At 33.4% G+C, this 20,926-nt stretch overlaps 1 protein-coding gene across 1 annotated transcript; it reads left to right on the plus strand.

The window, feature by feature from the left end:
• Positions 1-13,308: 13,308 nt before the first annotated feature.
• Positions 13,309-20,891, plus strand: LOC138321667 (rho-related protein racA-like). Its single transcript, XM_069265502.1, has 11 exons — positions 13,309-13,329; positions 14,584-14,782; positions 15,156-15,324; positions 15,750-15,883; positions 16,148-16,259; positions 16,664-16,845; positions 17,017-17,221; positions 17,501-17,740; positions 18,034-18,131; positions 18,440-18,679; positions 19,120-20,891. Exons 2-11 carry the CDS (start codon positions 14,597-14,599, stop codon positions 19,330-19,332), a joined length of 1,779 nt encoding a protein of 592 aa, XP_069121603.1. The 5' UTR covers positions 13,309-13,329; positions 14,584-14,596; the 3' UTR covers positions 19,333-20,891.
• Positions 20,892-20,926: the final 35 nt, after the last annotated feature.

Consider the following 20,926-nt stretch of genomic DNA (forward strand, 5'->3'; position numbering starts at 1 on the left):
AAGTAGAGATTTCTTAAGGGCATTGTGTTGCTTCAATCAAGAGCAGTTCCCCATATTGCGGATGTTGCTGCTCTCAATAGTGCAATTTATAGGACGCGCATCAAAGGCTATGACGTAAAGTGTAATTGTAAAATCCCCCTTTGTTATATGGGGTTTCTCTGTGTTGTTGTAAGAGCTATAAAGCCAATAGTCTCCCAATATAGTAATAATAAAATTATTCTAACATATTTGTTCTCCAGCAAAATGTTGCGATGATGCCTATTGATCTAAAACGAGATCAATGGCGACGGTCGTAAAATGTTGACGTAAGTCCATCGATATCATTGTGTAGTATAAGTACTTAATGGGTTCACCCAGTCAGGACAATGGATGTGTCATGGGAGTGAAAATAGACTTGTCGCCTTATTGTACAGAAGACAGCCGTGTGTAAATTGGATGAGCATTAACATGCCTTAATATTGACATAGGAACTATTCATTTTGTACCATCTCGTGTCACGTATTGTTCATGCTGTTTACCCGCCATCAGTATGAGATTGTCTTGTATATCAGACTAAGTGGACATTTTCCAGATCAGATACAAAATCATGGCAGTTTCTTCGTTATCCAAAAACATTTAAATGAATTCCAATGCTGATATATTGATTTGAAAATGCATATTTAACGTCAAGTCCGGTACTAGGTCGAAGTCAATTGCATATGCCCTCTCATTCTGTATTTGTCCATAAAGATCGGAGCAGGTCGTTGCAAGACTTTCAATATCAACATCACATTACCTGTCTGATATCCAGTGATTTCGCCAATTGAATATGTTTGCATTTGGCATAGTGAACTATAACCTGGAGTTATTTTCATTTTTCTGTACTGAGCAAGAAATCTTCTATAACGTCACACCAGAAACAATAAAAATACGTCAGGAAAAATGTCGTGACGTCAGGATTTTGCAGATGACGAGACAAAATGTCTGCCTCTGCTTGGAATATTCGAGTTGAAATTTTTTGAACTGTAGGTTTAAGTAGTTATGTGAAAAATACATTGATATTTATCACACCAATTAAACAATACATATATATCATGAACATTTTTTAACTGCGGGGCGGATTTTCCTCATAATGTATTAAAAATGACAAAATTGAATGTAAATGTAGAAAAAAAATAATGCTCAATTTTTCGAGACGCTGATACAAGATACATAACAAGATACTATTGGGTCCTGAACAAAATTAAAGGCATACCATACATGGAACGAAGTACCGATTGCGTATGCACCAAAATCAAAATAAATTATTTTTCATGTATTTTTGTGTTAATTAGACACAAGTATACACGATTAAACACTAGGTTTTTGTTCAAATGATGAGTATCGTTTATTACGCTGTCGTCAGTGCAGGATATCGACTCAAAAGTTTATATATGCTTACCAGTAAGTATTTTGTTGTCGTAGACCACATTATTAACATAATTAATTATGTACGTTTATTATTATTAGGGGAGATAACTTAAGTGTTTAGAGTGATATAGGTATATATAGGATTTTATGTACGGAATTTAGGATTTTTTTTCTTTTTTTTCAACATACATGTATAATCTTCCATTTGAAAACTATTTATTTAAAGATAGGGTATGTAATGGAAAGACTTTTGGTATACGGGAAAACCCTGTAGTATTTGGCCTTGATGTTTCTGAAATTCTGAAAGTATTCTAAAATAAAAATGATGTGAAATAAAAACCTGTTGATATCAACGCCGAAAGGTATTATTATTATGGGATAGCCCGTCAAATACCTTTACCCGAGTACTTGTGCATATATTCTTGTTCTACGAGTTGTCTCCCTTTTTGAAAAGTTCTGTGTCCTTTTGGAGTGATCTCCCTTGACCACAGCTCAAGATTTTTCAAAGACTTGCTAGCGGGACGATTTAAAAATCAGTGGTAAGATACATGTAGATTATATAAGGGACAAATTTTCTCATTGTGGGATGAATGATCGATTACATGTACGGAATTTAGGATTTTTTCTTTCTTTTTTACAACATACATATATATAATCTTCCAGTAGAAAATTATTTAAAGATAGGGTAATTGAAAGACTTTGACGTACCTGTACGCGGGAAAACCCAGTATAATTGTTACATATATATATTGGACTCTCTAAAGTATATCTACTTACATAGGAATAGCATCTTATTCCGGCTTCACTGTTGATGAGCAAAAGATCCGTATTTATACAGGTACGTAAATATGTTTATCACACTAAGAGATTAAAACGTAACTAAAACTAATATTTTCCGATGAAATATAAGTCATGCAATATTTGAACAGTTTGAGAAATATCTAGTAATTTTTACATTTAGTACATGCATACGTCGGGCGATTACCATATTTAACATCACGTTTTTATTCTTTTATTACAAAAATTATACAGAAAGTTTGAACTCAAAACCACGAGTAATTTAAATGGTAGCACTGACAGAGTAGTTAATTTATTTTGTAAAATACCTAATAATGTCATCTTAAATGCAATCAGTAATTTAGTTTTTTTCAACTAATTATAACTGATTTTTCATTATTTTCGTGTACATTCAAAGTTTCAATTACCGCTTCTATGGAGGCAATCTACGTCACTGGAAGGGCTCGCGGATATAGAAACAAAACAAAAAAAAAAAAAAAAAAAAAAGCGGATATAGAAACAAAAAAAAAAAAAAAAAAAAAAAAAAAAAAAAAAAAAAAAAACCAACACATATCTAGTTAAAATCTGCTGATTTGTTAAATCTATCGTGCGTCAAAGACATCATGTTATTAGAAACTTGGAACAGCTTTACATACAAATACCTTGTTACACAGATGTGCCGCTACAGAGAAGTCGGTCACATAATGTAATATTTTAGTAGTCCGCTAAACCTGCCTATATTATTAGGCTTTTTTTTTTTTTTTCCTAATTGATATATAGTCAGCTCGCGGTGCCTCTTAAAAATGTGAAATCGTAGGCCAGATTTGGCCTACGCTACGTCAGCGGTATATTTCTAATATATCGTCCATGCAATGCCGGGAAAACATACACATACCTATATATTGGGATCTTATGTACTCCACTGCCCCCATGTTACATCCCATTTATGAAATTAAACAACTCTGCACAATGAAATACTTCCGAGACCCTTCTATTTCACACATTTGTAATGGCCGCCGTATACACATTTAGTAGAGCAAACGGCAGCCAATCAACTTCGCTTCCGGTTTTATTTTTTAAAAACCACGTGTAGTTGAAAGCGTAGGCCCGATTTCACATTTTTAAGAGGTACCGCGAGCTGACTATATATTAGGGAAAAAATAAAATAAAATAAAAAAGCCTAATTAGATAGGCAGGTTTAGCGGACTACTTTACTGTCACACCGCTGATCCATTATTCAAAATATTATTTACTTTAACTAATATGAAAGCAGGAGGCGTGATTTTATTGAACATTATGATAGTGATATCAGTCACACATAGAAAACTTTGTGCTTACGGGTCACACCTCAAATTTCTCACTGTTATCTTTAATTAGTAAATGTATATAAAAACAAGAAAATAGAAGACAAAAAAATTATCATTTACCTGATCAGCCAAAGCCGCTGTCTGTGACGATAAATCACAGATAACGAGATTAACTGTGACATGATATCTTCTTATCGTAAGGAGAAATCAGGGTTACCGGCCTTGACATTCATAAACAATTAAATAAAACAGAACGAAATAAAATCTCACTTTATATCGTTTATAAGTAACTATCTAAATCGATATTAATTCATGAATGTTTTAAATTTGATCAAATGGTTTTTTTAAAATAGTTACAACATTAATCCGGATATGAGTCCAAAGGTATATATTAAAGATGCTCCACCGCTGACAAACGGTATTTTTTTCACTATCAAAAACAGGAGCAGTATTTATTATTTTTCTTCAGCTACAAAAATTACTTACTTTACAACATTACCACCATTGAAAAGTTTAAGCTTTTAATCTAACTTCAAGTTAAAAATATGAAAAATAATTAAATGCATCCCGAAAAAATTCCGCGACACTATATCCTATATGGAATGAGATATGATTGCGCTTGCACCTAAGGCAAAATAAATTATTTTATATAATTTGTTGTGTTAATTAGACATATATATGCACGATTGAACACCAATTTCTGTTCAAATGATCAGTATCATTTATGATCTGTCGGCGGTTGAGCATCTTTAAAAAAGATATATAATAGTAAGATCGATTTTAGTTAATATAAAGGGCGACCCCATTCGTGCCCAAAGCACTTCTAAGGTAACACACACATGAAAATATATTAAAAAAAACCAATATTCAATCCATGGATCTTTCAAAGAATTCATGCAAATTCTGATTCATGCTCTCTTAATGGTAGTCACTAAACTTAATCATGCATTGATTTCAAGGTTTAAATAGGTAGTAAGTAGTAAGGGTTTACTTGGAGCTTTGAAATAATTAAGCAACACCAAGTGTATTGGAGGACAGCACCAGTGACATTCGATGCAATGTTTTAAGTATGAGAAACACCTCAAACTGTAGAATAGTAAAAAAAATAATACTTATCCCCTACGGGCCTCGAACAATCTATTCCATAGTTTGGGGTAGTATAACCTTTTATATTTACGGGCCTTGAACAATTCATTACCTTGACTATTTCACATTTTGAGGTGTTTCTTCTATACCTAGGACTGGACAACACACATTGATTACCGGAAGTGTATGTACGTTCTCTCCGTGTATACTCACTAGACGATATATAATCAAAACGATCTTATTAGCATTATTTGTGCATATATTATATGTTCTGATTTTCAACTATTTTCTTTGGCTAATACATGGTAAGATGGCGTTCATTATATAAAATATTGGCTCTGTATTTCTATTTTAAGAATTCTTTTAGAGTTCTTCAGGATGCCGTTCTTTGACCAACGCTTTTCTCATAATTAATATGCCCATTAGACATTGTTTTGACATTTTGTGAAGAAACGAAATTTCTTATAAAAAAATTAAGGACATTTGTTTCGGTTATATCGCCCTTAAAATTCTACTCGGGCGACTAAATGACACCATGTCGCAGCTCGGACAGAAATGTCCCCAAATGATTGGCGGAGAGCCGTCACGTGGTGACCCCCTAACACTTTATAAGGGGTCAGTAAATTTTATTCTGGTGCAATATGGCGGCTTTCGACCACACTTCAAAATTTCAACACATTTAATAAACCATTTCACTACCTTAAAATATATCTTACTTTTTATTTTTATGTAAAATTAACTTATATCGTTTTAACACTTTTAAAGCATAATGAAATCATTTTTGATACGAGTTGCTTTTCCTACGCCAGTTTGAAAGTTGATGACGCGGTGAAAGTCAAAGGTAACAATTCAAGCGTTTTCTCGGCTGTGATTATAAACAAATGCTGGGGTTCTTACGTGGTCTATGAATCAATCCCCACTCTACAATAAATATACTAACTTTCAATATACAGCCAGTCTGGTGTCATATTGAGGTAGGCCTACTGTGCACTAAGGAATGTCGAAATCATTGTTGTTTTTATGAATTATTCGGCTTTATTCTGCATGTTTCCTATGCAGTATATTTACAGATTTCGGGAAGAAATAATTCAATAGATATTATCAACACATTAACAGACAAAGGCACAGACAGACGCATTCCTAAGCTATATCAATAACCAATAATACACATTTGTTTACATTAAAAGGTTGACCATTACATAACAATTGAAAAGAATAATGCTAAGTGGTTTTACATTGTCCGTAAACAATGCGATCTCGATAATAGTTTGCACTTGACTAATTTATATCCCAGAAATAATAAATGATTATTATTCTTGTCTTTTTTCTGTGATAACAGTAACATATGCATATATTTCTTTTAAATAATTTGACACAGAGATACTGGCAATGTTATTTCACAGAGAAAAGGATATTGTCTTTCGTTACTTTTAAACTTAAAACGTTGATTAAGAATTAGTGTTTAAAACGATATAGATTACAGCGGTATGTTTGGGCCATTGCATTTCATTTGTATATTGTGAGCCACAAACTATTTCCGCGCATGCTATATTTCGCGTCTTCATTATTTATTCGCGTAAGGTATAAATTCGCGTTTGAGCCCTCACATGAAATAAGGCGAAAAGTGTATTTCAAGAAACTAAAATGTTTTAGGTATTGTCTTGTGTGCAAATGCGTACAGCACACCATACATAATGTATAACTCAATATAAATTATATTGTGTTTCATTTTTTCGTTTCAATATCTTCTTTGCAAAGTTTTATAGCAAAGTTGTCAAAATGCGATATATGTACATAAATTGTGCAACATTTTAGAAAAATGGTATCAAAATAAATCGAATTACAACTTTATGTTTTCAAATACGTCGCAGTGCGGTCACATCGTGCGTTTGAATCAAATACCATATCAAAATGTTAACATTGCATAAGTTGGGATGAACTTCCGGTTATGGCGTCATCAAGATGGCCGCCATCTCGAATTTCACTAAAAATTGAAAAATAGTCATAACATTGACATTTTTCAACTGAAGTAGACAAATGATGTATCAAAATGACCACAATTGAACAACAAATACATATCGGGATCAAACAATCCAATATATGAACTGACTTCTACGCAGGAAATGAAAAAATATGATTTTTAGCTCAAACGTGGTGATTTTTCAGCAAATTTTTCATATTTGGCTTGATGCAGCACAAATGTCCCCCAACATCAAACTGTTATTTCTAAAAAGTGTTTTGACCACTTATCACTCAGATTAAGCAACAAAAACAACAAAAACCAATGTTAACATCGCATGATTTCCTGTTATGACGTCATGAAGATGGCCACCATCTCGAATTTCACTGAAAAATGAAAAATAGTCATAACATTGACATTTTTCAACTGAAGTAGACAAATGAGGTATCAAAATGAACACAATAGAGCAACAAACACATGTCAAGACCAAATAATCAAATATATGTAGTGATTTGAACGCAGGAAATGAAAAAAAATACGATTTTAAGCTCAAAAATGGTAATTTTTCAGCATTTTTTTCATATTTGGCTTCACGTAGCAAAATTGTTTCCCAACAATTATTATTGATCGTAATCAGTTATTTGACCTCTTATCAATTGGTTAAAACAACAACAACGACAACAACAAAAATGTATAGGAATTGTTTTTATACCATCATTTGGTTTACAAATCATCACCGAATTCGGCATATGATTGTTATTTTTCCAAACCGCTGACACTACAGTTTCCTGGTGTCTTGGAATTTCCTGAATATAACAATGGCTATTGACGATTTATATTTTAACAAATTTGAATTTAAAGTTGGCTGGATATCTAAGTGGGACTTCAAAATAATCCATTTTCATGTTCGAATTTTTGTAGACTAGTATTCTCTCAAACTGAATTATTACAGCAAAGCGCCAACTAATAGCTATAGGGTATCAAATTAAAATTCCGTAAATACCATAACACTTTTCGAAACGTGTTGTGTCTTTTAGAATGAGCATATCCATCTTTTATTTCCTGTGTATAACGTTAGGAAATAAAAGATGGTTACTACAGTGTCATATATTTCTTTTACTAGTTCATAATGATAATCATTTTCGTTGTGCGTGCTTTCTCGCCAGAGTGTCGTCTTCGACCTCGATGACCTGATGTGATATTACATTACCGGGTCACCATCGTGGTTCTAACTTGTCAACCGTCCATGGTCAGAGTTAACATCAGAAACATCGGATTCAGGGATGTGGGAGCTCTTCCTGTTTCCAACCTAGTTTCACCTAGATTCATATATCGTATATGATGTTCCAGACTTCCCCGGCATGATGGAAAAGACACGAGATCCACATTCTGCAGTGGGTTGAGTTGGTTCTCCTTAATTCGTATGAAGCACAATTCCTCATTCTTGTGAACCTCAGTGACCATAGGTGGCACAGGTGGATTCTTTGAGGTCATAAATGAGGTCTGCAGTGAAGTTTCACTCTTTGCCAAGTCTGGAAAGCACTGTAGAGAACTTTTTACTGGAGAGTCTTCAATGGTCTCTTTACGCATACACCAGATGTGACACAACCAGCACCTTCAAGGGAGTGGGAAAAGTCAGAGCAATGAAAAGCATTTAACATTTATGGCCTCATTAATGACCTCGATGATATCACCTGTGCCATTTATGGTTGTACGAGGGTCCAAAAGATTGATGAATAGTACTTCATACGAATTATGGAGCTATGTGCGAAGGAGAAACCAATTCTACCATTGGATAAATGTGGATCTGGTGTAATTTCCATTATGCAGGAGAAGTCTGAAACAGCATATATGTACGATTTGTTAGACTCTGAAAGAGATACCACATCCCTGAACCTGTTGTTCCTGATATGAACTCTGGCCATGGATGTGTCATAAAAGATGACAGGCTAGAACAACACCGGTAATATAGTGTCACATCAGCTCATCGACATCGAAGACGACGCTCTGACTTTCGACGAATTAGATACTGATATCTCGATTACTCTGATTCGGACTGCATGTGCCAGCTACCAGATATGCCGAGTCTCTTCAGTGGATAGTGCATTGAGGCGAGAAAGCACGCACAATGATAATGGTTATCATTGAGAACCAGTGAAAGACATATGTGACATTGTAGTAACCATCTGACATTTTGCTTATGCTATGCATATGAAATAAACAATGAATCTGCTCATTTTCAAAGACACAAATGTTTTGGAAATTGTTAATGATATTAACGGAAACACAGGCTTAGCTTAGGTTACATTTGTTACGCTATCAGTAGGTGTTGTGCTATAATAATTATTTTTGAGAGGCTGCTAATCTACAAAATTGAGGGTATAACAATAATTCTTTTTTGCTTTTCTATATATTTTTGCTGTTGTTGTTGTTGTTTTTACTGATTGATAGGAGTTTAAATAACTGATTACGAGTAATAATTTGTTGTTGGGAAACATTTTAGCTGCGTCAAGCCACGTATGAAAAATTTGCTGAAAAATCACCATTTTTGAGCTTAAAATCTTATTTTTTCATTTCTTGCGTACAAATCACTACAAATATCGGATTATTGGATTATTTGATCCTGATATGTATTTGTCGTTCTATTGTGGTCATTTTGATACCTCATTTGTCTACTTTAGTTGAAAGATATTAGTGTTATGACTATTCTTCATTTTAAGTGAAATTCGAGGTGGTGGCCATCTTAATGACGTCATAACCGGAACTTATACGATGTTAACATTGGTTTTTGTTGTTTTTGTTGCTTAATCTGATTGATAAGTGGTCAAAACACTTATTAGAAATAACAGTTTGCTATTGGGAAACATTTTTACTGCGTCAAGCCAAATATGAAAAATTTGCAGAAAAATCACCATTTTTGAGCTTAAAATCAGATTTTTTCATTTCCTGCGTAGAAATCACTACATATATTGGATTTTTTGGTCCTGATATGTATTTGTTGTTCTATTGTGGTCATTTTGATACCTCATTTGTCTACTTCGGTTGAAAAATGTCAATGTTCTGACTATTTTTCAATTTTTAGTGAAATTCGAGATGGCGGCCATCTTGATGACGTCATAACCGGAAGTTCATCCCAACTTATGCAATGTTAACATTTTGATTTGTGATCAGTGGGTCATAAGGGTTCAGAAAAATATTGGTTCGGAGGTTTGGGGGGGGGGTGCATGTGGGACCCTCCTAGCCCATGGCCTACCATTTTTGTTTTGTTTGTAACGTAAGAATTAATGGGTAATACAACGGTATGGTACGTCAAGATTGTAGATATATGTCACCTTGATCAGAATTGTACGATGGTACGATGGCCGAGGTGAGCCACGTACTCACAACCATTAGTTGGATATAGTTGAACATACAAACTTGACATAAATAAGAATTTACTTGTCGACAAACACATATAAGTAGTGTAGTTGTAGACAGCTGATTTTTTACAAAGTTACTTTTCGGCACACATTGAAAACTTGTCAAAGTGACTTGTCGACACACACATATAAAGTAGTGTAGTTGTAGACATTTAAAACTTGTCATAGTTACTTGTCGACACACCATATAAGTAGTGCAGTTGTAGACAACTGAATTTTTATAAAGTTTCTTGTCGTCACACGTATATAAATAATGCTGTTGTTTCCCAAAATAATTGATTAATATGTGGTAACCTATAGACCTTTTTGTAATGGGTTACATTTATCACCTAGTTTCTCGTAGCATCAACTCGTTTCGTCTCCGTACCTGTACGCGCGTATCCACGTTATCTTTAAGATTTATGTTGGGTGTATGGTATATGTTGGCTGTAGGAATCTAACCAATGACTAATCTAACAAGGATACGACGGACTCCTAACCCGTTCCTTTTTAAAATGAATAGGCTACATTCTTGAATTTAGTCCACTAGGAAAAGGTCAGTAGGTTATCAAGTAAAACAAATGAATTACAAGTATCGTGGGAAACACAATATCACTTATATGTGTGTATCGACAAGTAACTATGACAAGTTTTAAATGTCTACAACTACACTACTTTATATGTGTGTGCCAACAAGTAACGTTTTTCAAGTTTTAAATGTCCACAACTACACTACATATATGTGTGTGTCGAAATGTAACTTTGTAAAAAATCAGCTGTCTACAACTACACTACTTATATGTGTGTGTCGACAAGTAAATTCTTAACTATGTCAAGTTTGTATGTACAACTATATCCAACTTATGGTTGTGAGTACGTGGCTCACCTCGGCCATCGTAGAATTGCCCTAAACATTATTCAAGTGCTGCAAATCAAGTTTTTTTTTCGCAGTTACTAAATTTCGTGATCTCTGTGTTTAAAATAATCGGAAATAAACGTTCAGTAATTATTCGATTTTTATTTACATTAATACTTTTCAATGAAACTGGTGTAGATACCAATTTGCGGAGATGAATTTTCACAAATTTAGTTTGATCGCGAAATTCGTGAAAGACTTTGTTTACATTATTATTACAGGTATATCAGCCAGACGACATTATAGACATTCGCGTTACATCTGATCTAGAGCTCCATACATTAATTATCTTAATGAGAAAACAGAAAGTGAAATATTGGTAGAATTGATAATATAATACAGGTCTGAGAGTTTGACTAGTAAAGGAAGAAACATACAATTGAAAGACTACTACAAGTATTTTTATTATGAAGTATATCGTATGGGCGTGTAATGATCATCATCAGTAGGGGAAGGGAGATAATCCTTACTTTCTTCGTCTCATTTACAATAAGGTATCTCGATGTAAATAATGTTCTTGCAAGCGGTTCTACCAGAATAAATAAATAATCGTCTAGTTTTCTGTGTGAACAAGGAATAAAATCTGTTGAGAAGGAACTCTAGAATTAATGAGCATCACCTAATATGGTCCTGATCCTAATTACCGTGAAGAAACAGACGGGGAAATGTTTTTTTCCTTTAGTGTCTAATTTTATTTGAAGATTATATAAGCGGTTACATGTGCTAAGTATTATTGATGCTGGCCAATTATCAAGTTGAAAAAAATGAATTTAACATTTTCATATATTTCATAAAGCAGTTATATTACAACCATAAAGAAATGTTTGATAATGTAGAAAACGATTTCCATATCAAAATAACTTCTTTGCTGTTGGCATTTATCGCCACTTTAACCATGCAAATAATAAATTTATTACTATTTGAGTTTATGCCTAAATCTATTTGTTAATAAGAATAATTAATAAAGAAGATACTTTTCCAAGAGGTTATCTTTATTTTCCTTTACATTATAGAAATCAAACTAAATATAACTGAAGATCATTCACAAAAATATCAATGACATCCCTATTACTCGAATACGTTGAATAGATTAAAAACAGAGAAAAAACAACAGAAGTTCATAATATATTCTGTAAATTTATTTTGTGCCTATTGACGTCAAACGAATTAAAAGTAGATTTTTGTTATAACATCTCCATTTAAAACTTCTACTTGTGACATTTTAAAAGCATACCAAAGAACAGAAATCTTATTCAAAATAATGTTTCATTCACGAGAGAAATACAAACTATTTATAAATGATGCATGGCGTAGATGATTTTGAAATTACATGCAGAAATGTTCGCGAGTGTTTAATTTCGCGATTTGCCTGCATAAACTTTTCACTGGGTTGTTATTTTCGCGATAGATTCACTTTTAGACAGTTAACAACAAAGTTCATACATGTACAAAATATGACGTGTTGGGGAAATTTTCGCGATCAAGCGACCTTCGCGTAATTATCGTAAATTTCCCCCTCGCGAAAATGTCCTTGTTTACAGTATCTAAAAATAACTTTCCATAATTTTTTTGTGATATAACTGGTTCTATTGATCTTCTATAATTGTGATTGTTTAGAAGACATCCTTACCACGTTGGTCAACATCATTAATTCTTACTACATATAACTGTTTATACAATCGTTATATGAAATTAGTAACTAATTATGAAAGATAAACATTTAGGTTTGTTCAGAGTAATAACATCAGGCCCATCGCGTTTGACGTTCATCAATTCCTTAATCCTTAACAGATATTTAACGAAATTTTTTTGTATGACTGCTTCATTATTTTTATTTGTTTATTTATTCTGGTGGAACCACATATGATTTCATGATAGTACACGTACATATTTCTTCTATTTTATTTATAGATACTGTAGTATAACAAGGCCATGTAAAGCTATGGTCATTGCACATATGCGGATATAAAAATTCAATAACATATCTTCAGGCAGTTGTGCAATGACCATAGCTTTAATCTAAATCATTTTTATAACATGGCCTTGTTACACTAATTTCGCTTTATACTCATATAGGATTTCAAATTTGTTAACAATCAAATTTTATACATTTCATAAACATGGCTTGTTACACTAAATCAAATATAAAGAAAATTCACTATGGAATGGAGAAAAAAAATTGTCAAAAATATAACTTCACGCCATTCCTTTTCCATACAATGTAAATATTGAAGTATATCACATCATAATAAATATTTTAGGTAAAATACTCTCCATTATATCTTTGTAAATGAGACGTAGAAAGTAAGGGTTATCTCCCTTCCCCTACCAACTACAAACGGTGACCATTGCGTAGTATATTCTAAATATAACAGCGTAATTCGTCATTTTCATTGGTCGGTAAAATTAGCAGCGTTGTGTGGAGTATATATAGTCTGTATATTAAGATTGATTTCAGAATTAAAAAGGCGATATTACAAGGGACACGCCCGAACGGTAGGCTGTGTGTTATAAAATTTCATACTTTATAATAATGCAAACTTATAATATGCTTTCAATATATTTCTTAGTTTACCTGCAATATTACGGCTCACACCTGTATAACACTATATATATACATTCTACTTATATTTAACTTTCTGTTCTCTCACTAAAAGAACTTATGTATGTAGCTGTAGATCTGCTGTAACAACAATATGGTATAATGGCGTCTACCTGATGTACTTGTTACGCTATCTGAATGCTATTTAGGCTAATTCTGATCAAAGCGACTTATATCTGCAATCTTTACGTAGCATACTGTTGTTTGCCCTTTACTTCTTAAAATGCTCCACCGCCGACAGAGCATAAACGATACTATAATTTTAATAGTGTTTAATCGTGTATGAATGTCTAATTAACACAAAAAATATATTTATTTTGCTTGCACAATCAGTACGAAATTAGAAGCTCAAATTAAAGTTTTCAATGGTGGTAATGGTGTAAAGTAAGTAACTTTTGTAACTGAAGAAAAATACTTAATACTGCTCCTGTTTTTGATAGTGAAAAAATACCATAAAAATGATATTAATTCAAATGCACAGTGTTATCGTTTTACGATATTTTTGAAAATATCTTGTTTTGATGATTTGAATATCATCTTACTAAACTGATACATACTTGATATATATTAGCATAATGACAAATGAAAATGTTTCAAAGAAGATGTCCATAGAAGTAAAAGCAATCGAATTGTAGCAATGTAGTGTGTTGTACGGATTAACTCACAATGCATTACCTTAAACCATTTAAGTTTCGCAAGTTACAAATTTTCGCCTAATAACACGAGAGGGCTCAAACGCGAATTTATACATTTAATTACGCGAATAATTGAATAAAATATATGCAATGTATTATTGTCAGAAAGAGTGTGAATAGGTTGTAAATAACGAAGTTATATCAAATACAGAATAAAAAAAATAACGCTCATTTGTTATATCTGAGATGGTGAAAACTATCGAAATCGCCTTGTGTACGGACAGCTATCCACGCTACTCCAGGGGTTACTTTCACTGTCGTGAATATAACTACAGTGATAGTAACCTCTAAGATATCGAGGATGACAATGTAATAGGACTTAGCATTGTTCTGTTCAGTTTTTATGTAATGGTCACATCTTTAATATCTCTACAGATTTCATGTTTTAATATTATATCTGAACAGCTGTTTGATATTGATAGCTAATGGTGATACCACATGTATTTCTATCAGGAATAGCTTGACTATGGTGACTCACCTGAAGCTCGTGGCCGTTGGAGATGGGGGAGTTGGAAAGAGTTCCATGCTCATTGCGTGTGCCACTGGGAAATTTCCACACGATTACGTTCCTACTGTCTTCGGATCATGGGCCATGGAAACCCGTCTCCATGGACAAGAGTACAAATTGTCCATGTGGGATACCGCAGGCCAGGTAAAATGATAATGACTTATAAACACAGCCTTGATATTCTGCTTTTCTCCTTAAAAAGGATATGGTGAAAGAACCAGCCGTTTCAGAAATGTAACCGATATGCCATACAGATCTGTACATATTGAGTAGTGCTAAAAGTGTGCCAGGAGATTTTATTGCATTTCACAAGTTGTTTCAAATTTGAAATGGCAATATCGTAACACACATTGATTACACATGTTGATCAATTTATCGAAAATCAATTTAGATACTATAAATGTTAAATGAGATGCAATTCTCTTGGAGATAACAAAGACAAGATATTTGAAAAGAATGAAATGGTCATTAACATCAAACATTATTTTAAAATTTTTGGCGGTGGTTTTTTCTACAGGAGGACTACGACAGACTAAGGCCACTGTCCTATCCCGGAAATGACGTCATTTTAATCTGTTTTGCTGTAGACAACAGAGACTCGTTTATGAACGTTACCAATAAATGGATCCCAGAACTTCGGCAGCACACCTCAAATATCCCTAAAATACTCGTGGCTTGTAAGACAGGTTAGTGGTGAATACTAAATCAAAAACCAATATTTTGGGGAGTTTAGGATATGTTACCAGTATCGCATGGAGACACAACGCTGTATAGCATCGAAAACAAAGCTATCAGCGACACACGAAGAATAGGAAGTTTTGTATCTACTTGCAATTGATAGACCCTATTCCTAAGCTACATGAATTTTCGCATATTCATTCATTGTAGCAGATGTAATGTTATGAATTATATCAAATGATGCAAGACTTCAACAGTAAAAGGGCAAAATTGCCTCTTTGATTTTTTTTTCTGTCATTTACCTATTAATATATTTATCAACCTTTTACGCCGAATGCATCTACAGATATTGGAAATGAACGTCTTGTAAACTTGTGATTCCATTGTCTTTTCAAACATACATATGAAACATTTGTTACATTTTCTTTCACAGATTTGCGGAATTCTGATACCCAAGATTATGTCACTTATGCTGAGGGGTCCAAACTTGCGAAAGACTTGGGTTTACGGTACCAAGAAATCAGTGCTTTAACTCGCGATGGTCTAGCCACATGCATTAATCGGGCGGTATGACATCCAAAATATTGACATATAAAAAATCAGCAGTAGAAATTGAATCATTTACATATTCCCGAAATGAAGAAAACTAAACAAAAATATGAATAAAAATAATTGCAATTATTTTTTTGAATAGTGTAATTCAAAAACTTTATTTCTAGTTGCATTATTTTAAATGTTGCAATAGCTATCATAGTTTTTTTTTCAGGAACTAAAACAATGTTAAAATCACCACATATATTCTATTTCCAAACAAAGTATTCTCTTTCCCAGATTGTAGAAGCTAATCAGGGTTTGGCAGCTCGTCGACGGAAGAAGGAAAGGTTAGAGTTCTTCAAAAGGATACAGAGAGAAATACCAAGACCACCGAGTCTGCCCTCCCCAGGTATTTTGTCAATATCGTCTATTGTCGTTGATGGTTGTTAAGGAATATCCACTGTGAAGATATTTACACTCTTAACATTTAACGTGTTATTATCGATTCAATATAAATGGTATTTTAGGGTATGGAAATCAAAAGCAGAAATGCATTTCTTCATTGTTTGATAATATATTCTCTTATAGGGAGTTAAGTAAAAAGGTATTTAAGGGAAGAAGCAATCATAGAAATTAAAAGTAAACGAAAATAGAAATAAGGAAAATATTGACATAATATTAAAATACGATTGCGGCAACATACCATACTAATTGTGAAGGAAATACTTACAATACAAAAATTAAAAAATCAATATATATTAATTGAATATCTAGTAAACCATGTCGCTCATTAAATTGTAAAATATTTTTCAGAAAAATCACAGAAGATTTGGGTACAACCGTCACAGTTCGCTGACGATTGGCGTAGGATGCTTGAGAGGCCTAGATACGCCGACGTTACATTTGTACTAGATGGGGGTCAGCGGGTTGACGCTCACAAACTCGTTCTGTGTTCAGCTTCTGCTTTCTTCTGTCAAGTGTTCGGAGTAAGACAGGTACTTTTGTAATAACAATTTTCTGATAACTGTTTTGTAAAGATCTTTTAAACATTAAGAATGATAAAATCAAATTTTAACAAATAAAACGTTTCGTTTTGGCAACAATACACCACATGGTCTACCTATCACTTATCATTTCACTTGTACATATTTATATGATCTTTTCAGAATAACAAGTCGAAAAAGACAGACCACGTCGAGCCGTTTTCACGAACAGCTATGACTGCCGGACACGTTAAAGGAATTTCTGCTATAAATGAAGATAGAAAGTGTGATCGTGGTAAAGGTCATCATCGCAATCACACGACGATAGCGCTGACCTCAGATATAAAATATACAACATTTTCTAGGGTGCTCGAGTTTCTTTACACAGGTAAGAACACAATTGATCTTTTCTAAACTTAAATGATGATGTAATTTATCTACTCTATAAAATAACATCCATGGTTCCTTGTGATATGTGGAAATTTACAAAAACAAAATACTTTTTCTCCTTCTGAAAGTACAATCTTCATATTAGAGATTGACTTTTACATGACATTTTTCATGCTGTATGCATTATTTACAGCAGAAACGTAAATGATGCCACCAGAATATTAATTAATAGAAAGTATTAATTACTTTATTGTATGACGTTGGTATGTACTTACAGGGATGCCATGTTTACCCGAGGATCACAGTTATACAAGTCTAGAGGAAGTTAATGAGATTATCAGAGTATCAAAGGTGTTCAAACTGTCAAGGTTAAATGAGATCTGCCAGAACTACACAATGGGACAGGATTTCTTAAATCCAAGTATTGGGTCATCTGTTAACGATGAAACAGGACAGACGATGGAAATTCTCTATCTGAACAACGAGGAGTATGCTGATGTCGTTTTCAGTGTTCAAGGTAATTCACATTTACCGTTAAATATGTTTAGATGACAGCAACTGTTTATATTGGTAAACACGTGTGGTGTAAGAATCTACTTTTAAGCGTATTTAATATAAGTTTAATGTTTAAAATAATAAAGTTATAAAAACGCTTAACTCATTCCCCCGTGAAATTTCAAAATGGACAGTTCTAGTCCTTGATTTAGAGAGTCTGAATGCGTCTTCATGGATGAATGAGATAATCAAACACATATCACACAAAAAAAAGATTGGTAAGATTAAATGCATTTCGATTTTATTACATTCAAGGTAAAAAGATCTACTCCAATAGAGTTGTCCTGTGTGCAAGATGTCGTGCGCTAGCTGACTTGTTTGGAAATCAAAAGAGAACAGGGGGTATCATTAAGGTAACAATCCTTTTTCGCTTAACTATTCTAATGAAATCGGCATCGCCGTTCCACAGTGTTTTATTAGGAAAACGTTGAACATAGCGCTGAAGAATCTAGAGGAATATTTTTCATGAAGGCAAAGACTTAAAATCCATGGTATTTTATGGTGTTGCTCTTCTGTCGTATCAACCATCAATAAATGTAATACTAAATAAATCTAGCTATGTTGTCTTCTAACACTGTGTTTCAACTTTAGACATAATGTAATATTCCAAAGCACATTTTAAGAAGAAAATCCATTGATGCCATGACGTTTCTTGTTACAGATTGATATTCCTAGCACATCCGCGATGAATCTCCAGGTATTTCTTGGATACATATATACCGATCAATTCAATGCGAACGGGTTTAATGTTAGGGGTATTATGGGTCTGGCAAGCGCTTACAACATGGAAAGGCTACTCAATATGTGTGAACTGCGCGTTACCAAAGAAGTCCAGAAAGCTGTCACCAAAGATATACAACGATGTGAACCTGACATCGTAGGACTTTTGTTAGCGGCACAGGTATGTTGAATAATACGAACAATGCATGGATTGAAGAAAATATTTCATCGGTATAACATTTCTGACAGTCGGCACTAGCCCTCCACTTCTGGTGCACGACTTCAACATGCAAGGTTCAGCAGTTGCTATTCTCCAGCCTTCCTTACCCCACTTAACTTTGGCGTGTCCTTATAAGACATCCAAAGTTTAGTGGCAGAGGAAGGAAAGACTGGGGTTAAATGACTTTTAATATGACGTAAATAGTCAGATCGGATAGCATCTAATTAAGGTAGTTTATAGATATTAGGCACATTTATTCCTACGGATGAAAAGTTCTCGAAAGTCCATTTTTGTATTACTATTACTTGATCATCTATAATTATATTTACTCTAAAATACCTTTCTATGATATTAAAATATAGATTCATTATCTTACTACATTCAAATTATATTCTTTACAGTCTCTCAAAGCCAACCAACTGAGAACGTGGTGTTTACATTTCATATCCAGCAATTACATCGCGTTCAAAAACAACCCCGACATGGAGCGACTCAAGGGCGATAACTTAAGTATGGTGACAAAGAATCAATGGCCTCCCGCATCATATCTCGAGGATATTCGACAGTATGAAATGAAATGGACAAATAGCAGAATTGAATGTTCTTTAATGTGAATAATTTGCAATGTGACAAACTTATTATATTTTATGCTACAACTGCGACACCTGGGGATTCTAAATTATTTTTCTGGACACCTATAGTGCTTCACTAGCACTGGGATGATATTTCAGCAATGTCTTTTCATTACGATAATGTTGTGATCGAGAAACTTTAATCTACAGAAATTGTCACGGCTAAGTCCTCTTATAAAGGGTGTTACATAAATTATGTTTAAACTTTCTACGTTTGATACTTTATTCAATTCAAAACATTAAAGATGCTACACCGACGACAGGTCATAAACCATCCTCATCATTTAAACAATGGTTGGTGTTTAATCATGTATATGTGATATTAACGCAAAATAATATAAAATAATTTATTTTACTTTTGGTGCATGCGCAATCAGAACTTCATTCCATTTTTATTGAAAAAATGGCTATTTGTCAGCGGTGGAGCATCTTTAAGAACCATGATTTCGACTTCACTTAACATATTTTTCAAAATCTTATACTTGCAACACAAATAGACCAACAATATAAGCAACTTGTTGAATTGATAACATTATGTCATCCTGGTAATATTCAATCCGAAAAGTTCAATTTACTGAGAACTGGAGCATTTGAGGGACCATAATGCCCATGTCTTTAAAAAAAAATGAAAAATTTCATTTGTCAACGTAACGTCCTCCAGACCTGACGATATCTTAAAGTGGTGACGTTATAATGAAATCAGTACTTTCTAGCAAAATCAAAATATCCATTTTTCATTCTATAGAACGAATCTTTAGGTTGCACGTCTTTATATTTCAAAATATGTGATTGAATACTCTTATAAATCAAAATTTATTACATTTTGAAAGTGACAAATGATTTATGGTAAATCATGTAGTTAGATCGCGAAATGTTGACTAGTCAAAATTTGATAAAAATTGCAAAACTTTTAACATGCAAAATGGCAGTCTGCAAATATTTTTGTAAACAAATGTGTTTTACTGAACAGTTCCTACGGCTGGTCCAATCACCTCGGGAAAACAGTTTTCACTGTTAACTGATAAGCTATGAAACAAATGTATATTGATATAGGCTAGATATGTGTTTTTCTTTATCCTATGTCTGTTTATGGGTTGACACAGTATCATGTTGCCAATGATACCAATTAATAACTCCAATTCCAATGCTGTAAATACATGTTTAGGTAGTATATACTTCTAGAGAGTGTTAGATTATATATAGAGCGTTTGAACGGTGAAAGCGAACACATTTAAATCGCCGATTACGAATCCTATAGTCACGTTTTTTGACGCCTTTATTATTCAAATTGCTATTCAGTTAAGTATTTCATATCCTTACCGTTTTTAATACTTTAAAGACTGTATTACAGAACTTAAACTGTGTAGTTCACAAATATAGCCAGTACATTACCCAATGCCAGACAAGAATGTATTGGATTCAATAACCTGCTAACCTGCCACTTAACTAAAAATATGTTCTTAAGGTACATTGTATTACACACAAACTGTTTCACTTGACAAGATATATGTAGCTTAGTTACTGTAGTAGATTACTTTAAACCGCCATGAAAGAGCTGTTCACAAATGCAGGCGAT

This window comes from Argopecten irradians, chromosome 4, assembly GCF_041381155.1.
Source record: "Argopecten irradians isolate NY chromosome 4, Ai_NY, whole genome shotgun sequence".
NCBI classification, from domain to species: domain Eukaryota; kingdom Metazoa; phylum Mollusca; class Bivalvia; order Pectinida; family Pectinidae; genus Argopecten; species Argopecten irradians.

What these genes read in the sequence shown, in the direction of transcription:
- LOC138321667 (XM_069265502.1), top strand. Translation starts at nt 14,597, where the DNA reads ATGGTGACTCACCTGAAGCTCGTGGCCGTTGGAGATGGGGGAGTTGGA. An exon ending in CCACATGCATTAATCGGGCG is followed by an intron (nt 15,884 to 16,147) that starts GTATGACATCCA and finishes TCTCTTTCCCAG; the next exon opens with ATTGTAGAAGCTAATCAGGG. An exon ending in GACTTTTGTTAGCGGCACAG is followed by an intron (nt 18,680 to 19,119) that starts GTATGTTGAATA and finishes TATTCTTTACAG; the next exon opens with TCTCTCAAAGCCAACCAACT.